The sequence below is a fragment of the Etheostoma cragini genome, chromosome 5 (genome assembly GCF_013103735.1).
Source record: "Etheostoma cragini isolate CJK2018 chromosome 5, CSU_Ecrag_1.0, whole genome shotgun sequence".
In the NCBI taxonomy this organism is placed as follows: domain Eukaryota; kingdom Metazoa; phylum Chordata; class Actinopteri; order Perciformes; family Percidae; genus Etheostoma; species Etheostoma cragini.
The window spans coordinates 6,014,397-6,023,793 of NC_048411.1; the positions used below are offsets into that span (position 1 = coordinate 6,014,397).

Sequence of the window (9,397 nt, forward strand, 5' to 3'; positions counted from 1 at the left end):
TCAGTTGAGTGCACAATGAAGTTGTGTTTGAAAACACAACACTGCCCTGCTAGGATTAATGAGCTGGCACAAGATGAGTCACGATGCATCTAGACTGCATAATGACATTAGACATTATTCAAGTTTAATCTGGCTGCTGCTACCTTGTCACACTGCTGTAAGTAGGCAACAAGTAGATCAGCCTGTCATTGAGACCTGTGCATATGGGTCAATGGCCTAAAAGGGTATTAAATTTAAAAAAAGTTTGACATTTGACCTAATTCCTTTGCAAGATGAAAACAATGTCATGTTTACATTTAAGAAATACATTTGAATAGTTATTAGAAGTAATTTCAGTTGTTATCCCCAGTTTGTTTCAACTCAGAAGAGAGAGAAAACGATGGATAGTATTATAAATTAACATGAAAAGTGTGTTCACACAAATGTTTAACACTTGTAAGCAATCCTAAAAAAAAAAAAAAGTTGTCACTGACCCAATGTAATAACACATGTTAGAATGTTGGTACAAGGCATTTAGAATCGACAGGTAATCACTTTGTGAACAGAGTTTAAATATCCAGGGATGATTGAACTTAAGACCTCTTGCTTAGAGAACAGCCTCGTAGACACCAGGTGTGCATGCTGCCCTCCTTGCTGAAGTGTAATGTGTATACTCTGTGTGGCTGTGTTTTGTTTGTGGGCTAGGGAGGAAAGCGAGAATGTGTTAACACTCAAAGGCCTCACCCCAACTGGAACTCTTCCTGTGGGAGTGTTGTCAGGGGGAAAGCAGACCTTACAGACTGGTAAGTGTGTTTTATATATATATATATTTTTTTTATTCGCACTTGATAACTCCCGTTTAGCACAACCTACACACCCAAGGAAATTTCCTACCCCCTTGTCACCTTGTCGCAAAGCATGAGTTTTCTTTTCTTACTTTTAACTAGTGCTGTCAGTTGAATGTGTTAATAACTGCGTTGACGCAAACCCCTTTTAACGGCGTCATTTTTTTATTGCAAGATTAGTGTTATTTGTGGTCTAGCAAACTTTGCAGCTTTTCTCACATGCTTCATGCAAATCTCCCCCCCCCCCCCCCTTGTCAAAGTATTTTTTGATGGACAGTGTTAAATTGTGTGAGAGATTATTTGCTCCAAGTGAGAATGTTACGTGTGAAAATGAACACTACAATATGCCAAGGTTGTTTTCAATAAAAAAAAAGTTGTTTGCACAAAGCCAGCCAATCCACTTTTCCATGTTGATAAGAGCATTAAAATGAGAATAAACAATAGGACAAAGAAAAATCAAGTACAGATAAAAATGTGTGAATAATTGTGAGTTAAGTATGACATTAATACGAGTAATCACAGATTTTTATCGTATGACAGCAATATTTGTAACTATTTGTCTTGAGCAAACCTTTTATTATGGCTTTATGGTAAGAGGTGTTACTGTACATGATTAATTGCTCATCTAGCACCTTAATACAGAAGAATACACAAGGTACTAGGTAATTGCAAAGCAGTTACGCTATTCATACCACTTTCTCCTTCATAATCCATTTCCATAATTAACGATACGGGGTTTGCAAGACAATCAATAGTCAGTCATGAAGATAAAAATTTGCTTATTTGCTTGTTGTTACTGAGAGTTAGATGATTGATGCCTAGATATGTCCAAAGGTGACAAAATCCGCCTACCAGCACCTCTAAAGCAGACTAAGTAATCTGCAGGGTCTGAAATTAACACTCGGCAGGCGCCAAATGCGGGTATAATTTCTGTATGTAAATCCCAGAGGGCTATCCGCCACATGGCGGGTAAATGTTTGTACCAAAATAGTTCTGTTTTCATTTTGGTAAAGCTGCAGCTATTTTCTTCTGTTTCTCTGCTGTCTGCACGTAGAAGGTGGGGTGGGTCGACACTTTCACACACAACACACACACACACACACACACACACACACACACACACACTTACACACTTACAATGAAGAGCCCGCCCGATAAATGATTTTTGAGGCCAATACCGATACAAGGATTTACACAATATATATAATAAAATATCCAGAAACGTGTACAAAACATTATTTATGAGTTTTCACTAAAATAATATGATAATAATTAGTTTTATTGTCACAACAGAACAGAGGAACCTCTTGTTTCCAACAGGGGCCTTTTAGAACGCCCTCTGGTGGACAAACTATGCAACGCCAATACTCACAAAATTTAATTTGTAAATATTTATTTATCAGAATAAGGGATAGGGATAGACAGGATAAGGGGTGAAAAAGAGAGGAGATGACACGCAGCAAAGGGTTGTCATCTAACGCTCTGTTATAAAAACAAACGAGTGTATATCCCAACATGTTCAACTATTCCTTCAAGAAGAAGATAAATAACTTAAAGCTGCTTCGTCTGCTGTTCTTCCGTATTAAATAATGGTCGCTGCAAAAATGTAGAGGTTAACATGGCTGTAATTGCTGAAAGAAATCCACACTATAACACTTTTATACTGCTGAAACAAAAAAAGTAGCAAATCAGTTGTTTGTTTCTTAGTCCTGCAAAGACTTGAAAGAACTTAACAAAAGTAAATAAATCAATGTTATTTCCAGTGCAGTTACAGTTACAGGGTTATGGCAGAAAATGTTGGCAAAAACACAGCTGTCTATCCTGACATCCCGGTCAGGTGGACTCGCTTCCCTGTCCCGCTAGTCCCTTTGATGGGCTCTAGATCAATGAAGGATTGCCCACCACAGGAAGCACTGGCTAGACTTTGACTCAAGCCCCCGTCTATGCTAAAAAAAAGTTTTTGGGGCTCAGCTTTTGGCTGGCTGGTCGAGGAGATCAGCCAGTCACCTGGAAGTGGCTACTGAACCTCTGATCTAAAGGTCAGTGCCTGGCCTGGCCCGCCAGAGGACATGCTGGGAGTCACACTTTGTCACACCATAGGCTCACAGAAGTTACAGAGCAATTGAAGGAGAAACCACATGTTGGTGACCTTTTGGAGAAAGTCATGGGGAATGTCTGCTCCCCCAGCCACAGCTTTCAGATCAGCTAGGCCGGTTTGATCAAAGGGAAAGCAAGTAATTGTGCATTTTTGTCCATACTTAATGATTTTTCACTTTGCTTTTGAAGCTCCTCACTGATCTTTGAATGCTGGTTAGATAATACTTTATTCCCCCCACAATGGGGACATTCTTTTCTTACAGCAACAGTACTCTACAGTAAAAAACAACAAGAACAAGCATGCAAACACATAAACAAACAAACAACAGGCAAACTACAGACAATGTGCAAAAAGTACTGAATGAATGTAAAGTGGCTTTATATAAAAGATACTGTTAAGGAAAGTTAGGTTGCCATAGTACAAAAAATATTGCAAAATTTGCAATGGTTTCATGAGAAGAAACACCCAGTCCATAAATTTACCGTTTAAGGACATTAAAGATTCAGTACAGGCTTGCCGACAACCAGAAGTGTTTTTTCCAAGTGTCACCAATAACAAAGCACCTCATAATCAACTGCTCAAAAGGACAAATGGTTGCAGTTACAATTCAGCATCTACCGGCTGCCCTCGTGAAACAGCTCTCATTCATCTTAAATGCACAGCCATTCCTTTGAAAAATGATTATTCATGCACTTAGATGATTTTCTTCATTTAGAGATTTATTTAGATGATTAGATGATTCTATCAACTATGCAGTACATTAACTAAAACTCATTTTTATAGATACTTTGGGCCTTATTTTAACGATCTGGGCGCACTGTGTGAAGCGCCGGGTGCAGCTGTGTTTAGGGCGTGGACAAATCCATATTTGCTAGTTTAACGGGGAAAAAAGGTCCGTGGTTCAGGCGCATGGTTCAAAAGGGTTGTACTTAGTGTCTTTATGAATCATAGGTGTGTTTTAACATGAAAACCAATCAGACGGTCATATTCCGTTCCCTTAAAAAGCCAGGCGCGTTTGTACCTTAATAATAATAATGCCGGATTTGCTAAGCAGGAAGGAGATTTTCAAGACAAAAAAAATAGTCTGCTTGTGCTTGAAGTGAAAGGGGCACAAGCAGATCATCTCATAATACTATTTCACATTGTAATATTTTTTATCTTTTGCTTTGTGTGTAACAAACATAGTATGCACACGCTGTGCACGAGCCTAGGTGCATTTTCCTAAATAATGAAATGCTGCGCTATTGACTTTAGACCAGGTTTTTATTGGTCAATGGCGCAGTCACTTTCCGCTGCCTCAAGATAGCAATACGCCAAGAAAGCACCTGAACACACCTCCCTGTAAGACCCATGGGCTCACACATGAGTGCCGGGGGATTTGACGTGGGCGTCTAAATAGCAAATGGACGGGAAATCGATAACTGCGTTGGTCTTAAACTAGCAAAGCAGAGCTGTGGAGGAAGATCTGGCAAAGCAAGACTACTGTTTTACAGACGTGAACTCACCACAGACATGGCCTCACGGCGGTGCGCTGCTGAGAATGAATAGGAGGATTGTTCCAGCTTGAAAAGAACATCTGACTGCATGAGTATTGCAGCTTCCCCTTCGTGTAAGGTCGCACTGTACAATTGTGTCATCCTGAGCATGGTCATTGTTACGTATCTCGCCACTGCTTTGAACTCTTAGTGGTCAGCCAAATCCCCCCCCTCAGCTATCAACACCTCAGACCTCGTAACCCTTTAAAACCAACACCATTTTAAATCTCCAACAGGCTTCTTCCCTCTAACCTTCCCCCCCCACTAACTAATATGTTTAGATGAAGTTTTTACACGTTTTTTTGTATCTATAATGAGTGTTGGCATATATTCTTCTATTCTGTTTATGACACCAGGATGCACCTATTTGATATTACTGTTGTATTTGCTGTCTCTGGCTGTCTTTGATGACTCCCTTTTTCCCCCTTTCCTCAACTTTCATTAACATAGCAACGATTGAGGCAGCTAAAGCACAAGGTACGCATGGCTGTCACGCTCAAATCTCATGTCTTTGTTTTGTGGATTCTGTTCATCTGTTAAACACCACCCAACCCTTAAAATGTGTAATGTTTGTATTGGTTCGTTTGTTCTTTTAATATTCCCATTGTTTTTATTTTACTTATTATTGTATTCACTGTATATTACTTCAAGGCTGGTTGCTCTTGCATTATCAGTGTCTGTTGGATCACATTGGTTCCATCATTGTAAAAACAACTTTTATCACTTTTCACAAACTTGGGGACAGTGTATCAAAAACATAGATGAGAAAAGATGAACATGACATAAATTGAAAATAAGCTTTTAGACTAAAACTAGTAAAACAAACTATTACCGTATTTAGGTGCAACAATAACATGAGATGGTCTAATAAAATGCATTTAAAGTAGATTCAAAAATCTTCTCCAGCCTGAGTTGAAACAAGCTTTAAACCAAGGCTGAGTCTTTACATCAGAAAAGCTAGCCCATGCTACAAAAGGGCTAGTTTTGTGTATCAGGTTTAGGACCTGTTCTTTGTTCCTTGTTGACAAGAATGTCACGGCTGTGGTCACATGCGCTTGTCTTGCTAATTGCGGCTCCCCATACAGAGAAAAGCTTGCTAAGACCTGGCTAAGATAAAACCGGGGACATCCCTCCCCTGGGATATTTTCAGAAGCTAATCCTGTTACACCATTTAGCAGTTGCTACACTGTCTGCCCCATCCAGTCGATAATGGCAGGTTATTGATTCAAAAGGCCTCCGGTAGGAGGTTTGTTTATATTAATTAAATACCTAAAATGTAAAAGATGTAGTCCTGGTTTCTTTGGTGCAGAAAACCTCAACTGATTGGGGAGTGCAGTATAACCTAACAGAGCAAAGGACCAGTGTGTTCAGGCAATATAACTGGTTCCCATTCTTTTTTCTGATGCGATTGAAATTACGGTGATTATGTTGTTTTTTTTATCAAGTTTTAAGTAATACTACCACTGCTTAAAGTGGCACATGCTGGACTTTTTAACATTTATCTGCAGAGTTTGGCGATGTCCCCTAAATTGGCAATTGATGATGTTTACAGTATAACATCGCCATGGACGATGATATCATAAATATTTTTTTCTACTACTATGGGCTAACAGTTAACGTAGAAACGATTAGACATAAATGGTACATTTAAATGGCCTCAGTAAATAGACAGTATTACGTGGCTATGCTGCCACTTGCTGGCAGGGGAAGTACATTACAACTTGACCCACTTAACTACGGTGCCGTCTAGACTCAATCAGATCTCCCTGATCTGCGTAACGACAGTACAGAGGAACGTCTGCCTTTAACAGAGTGACAGTACTAACCTTATATACTATCTCACCTAAGATTAAACTACATTCTCGGTTATATTTACACTGAATAACGCATTCAGTAAACAGAAACATTAATCAGATGCGCTACATTAGCTCACACATAAAATAGCACCCCGGTGAATTAGCCTGCCGTCCATCGGCACAACCCCATACGTCTATTACTATTAGCTATATATCTCAACTATTTCCAGTTTTTTTACTTTTAGCTTACTATTTTAATTTTTTAATTGTTACTTTTCGCTATCACAGTTCAATCCTTACTTTTAGCGGATTATTTCAACTGTCTATTACAATTTGAATTTTTAATCATTAATTTTACCTGTCTTTTTCAATTGTTTAATTGTTATTTTTAGCTAACTATTTCAACAGTTTAATTGGAATGTTTAGCTAATTATTTAATTATTTCAACTGTTTATTATTACTTTTAGCTATTAACTAACTATTTAAACCACATAGCCATTACTTAAAGCTTCCCATTTTGACTTCTATGTGCGCTTGCTAACTGTTTTTATATTCACATTTTGCAATCACAACACTTGGCTTCAAGGTAATAAAAATGACACAGGTGTGTTCCTGTGCAGTCAGGCTAGTTAGGTTATTGGTTTTTATGACAATAAACTTACTGAGGGGCAGCATCACACCAATTTGCAATTGTTTATGAATTTAATTTTTTTCTCCTAATCACACATATTTAAATGTATTCCTTTTGATGAAATCTTAATTTCTGTTTCTTCAAATTATTTGAGACTACTCCACAATCTGAGCTTGTCCCTGTGAACTGCAGAAGTGCCCTCTGGGAAACAGGTGCCCCTGGTTGGGAATCACTAATTTAGGGTTACTTTAAATGAGCACATGTGCTTGATGGTCACAGATATCTGGTTGTGTAAGAGTACCCTTGTCGACCTTGTCCCTTTGGCTGTATATCCACCTATAAAACCTCCATCCAAGAGTGTTCATTCTAAGTTTATGTTGATAATTCAAATGATTGAAGAGTATGTCTGAACGGTCCCTTACAAGTTTGCTTTTTATTTGCACACGTTTTATGTCTGGTTTCCTTGGCTGCTTCGGGACGTTACCGTAAGTTTACAAAGTGTGAGGTGCTTTACTGTCGTAGCTTAGGAGTCATAGTTTATTTGTGCATGCGTTGTATTCACAGTTCATCTGTAAAGTGCTAGTTAAATTCCACAAAGAATCCCTTTTGATTGCTGCTAATGAAAAAAGCTAAAAGAATGTAGTTTACAGCAAATGTTTGCAGCAACAGGAGTAAGGAAACTACTCAAAGGTTTCCAGCCTCTGATCATCTTCTCTTTTGGTGTCTCTTCAGCCATTCAAGGCTTCTCTCCCACGAGGAAGATTCGTAACTTTGAGGAGGCACGCGGCCTGGACAGGATAAACGAGAGGATGCCGCCACGCAAAGATAACCAGCTGCCAGATGGAACCACGACCAACACCCCCACCTCCAACAAGAACGGCACTGATGGATAAGCAACAGGAACGCCGCTCGCCCATCTTCACACAACCAACACCCCCCATGACTCATAGCCCCTAACCACTCTCTCTTTCTGTCTCTCTCCCTCTGTCACCTCTACTGAAACTGCATGTCCATCTTCCGCTCGCCCGCAGTCGGGCGGGGAAAGGAAGCAGACACAAATAAAAACAAAAGAAAAAGGAGGCAACAGCGCTGGGAAAAAACTTTCAGCGTTTGAAAAAAACATGTCCGTTATCTGGAGAAAACAAATATTTATTTAGAATTAAATATATTAGATACATTGTTTATTAGCAACAAATCATTCACTGAAGACATTTTGCAAATGTTCAAGTGTATACTGTAACACTGAAGTCCTAACTTATACATGTCAAAATCATAAACAATAATTAAGTTGATACCGATAGATGAAGCCTTTGTTATCCAGGAGTTTTAGTCACTTTACTTTTTTTTTATTGTTGTTCTCCATGTGTTTGGTAAGGGAAAATTTGAAGTACAAATACTATAGCCTCAACATTCTCGTTTGGGTCTTGCGTTCATGCATCTTGCTTTTTTGGCACTATATACATACTTTGCTTTCATGTGTGTCAGTTGAAAGATAAATTATGTATGTATTGAGAGGTGAAAGAAAGAATAAGGGAAGCAAATTATATTGGAATAATTATTACTAATTAATATTTTTTACTTGAAGAAGAAAATAAAGATTTATAGTCTTATTTATACATTTTGATGAACACCCCCTCCAAAGATGCTGAATGTATTTTGTTCAGTATTTTGTTCACTTCCAGAGTATGAACAGTTTTCTTCTTGTGTTATAATTTGTGAGTTTAAATATTCACAAATCCTTTAACAAATTTAAGGGTTTATGCTTTGTGTGCAATGATGGTTGCTGTTCTGTGCTGGTTTTGACTTGTATTCACATAATGGCAAATAGGATGTTCTCGCTCCGCTAAACCAAATAAGGGATATACAGTACAGCATGTCTTATTCTATCACCACAAGCAAGCCTGCCAATACTCCCACATCGCGCTTGGAAGCACCTCTTCTCCTGAAGCGCTGAAGTTAAGCCGCCTCTCTGGGATTGAGCACTGTGCGTGAAGATTAAAGCACGAGAAACCAACTTATAAATAAGTATATATCTTCAGTTGTGGACAAAAAAAAGGACGTATTTGCTCAAAAAACACCTGGAACTGCTGGCCAAACTGTCCTCAAAACAGACTGATGTTCATTATTGCTTAGGAAATTTCATTGTATTTAACTGAATTGTGCTGTTTGGATTTATGTTTCATTGTCAGACGCTGAAAAAAACGGTGTGTGCTTTTTTTGCGGCTGTCCTTTGTTTCTTAAGCTGAATCAGTGTCTCCATCTACTGTGGATTATAGAGAATGCAGATGTTTTTTTTGAATTGGGATAATTGTGCACATCAAAAAAACTTTTGACATTGAGTGAAATGACAGCTCTTTGAGGATGTTGTCCCCAGACACAATGGTCTGAGTCATTCCCCTCGGCAGGGATGATACTATAAAAGGTACCGCCGGCACACTAACAGCTGTCCATCAAGGCCTAAGAGTACTGTAATCATCTCAACCATGGCCGACTCATACTTACGCAGTATATAT

At 38.7% G+C, this 9,397-nt stretch overlaps 1 protein-coding gene and 1 long non-coding RNA gene across 4 annotated transcripts in view; one reads left to right on the forward strand and one right to left on the reverse strand.

Annotated features, from left to right (window-relative positions):
• ppp3cca (protein phosphatase 3, catalytic subunit, gamma isozyme, a) overlaps positions 1–9,080 on the forward strand; it is a 30,546-nt gene extending 21,466 nt beyond the window's left edge. The window contains exons 12-14 of one of the 3 annotated variants that reach the window (XM_034871895.1): positions 685–782; positions 4,908–4,934; positions 7,617–9,080. In XM_034871895.1, the coding sequence (XP_034727786.1) occupies positions 685–782; positions 4,908–4,934; positions 7,617–7,777 (286 nt within the window). In that variant the 3' untranslated portion in view covers positions 7,778–9,080. The remainder of the gene's footprint in view (positions 1–684; positions 783–4,907; positions 4,935–7,616) is intronic. The other 2 variants (XM_034871896.1, XM_034871898.1) reach the window with 2 other exon arrangements.
• The window catches only part of LOC117944800, an 8,236-nt gene continuing 1,950 nt past the window's right edge, over positions 3,112–9,397 (reverse strand). Inside the window, exons 2-3 of the long non-coding RNA XR_004656663.1 lie at positions 5,388–5,392; positions 3,112–3,122 (exon numbers count right to left, since the gene is read on the reverse strand). This is a non-coding gene — a long non-coding RNA (uncharacterized LOC117944800). The remainder of the gene's footprint in view (positions 3,123–5,387; positions 5,393–9,397) is intronic.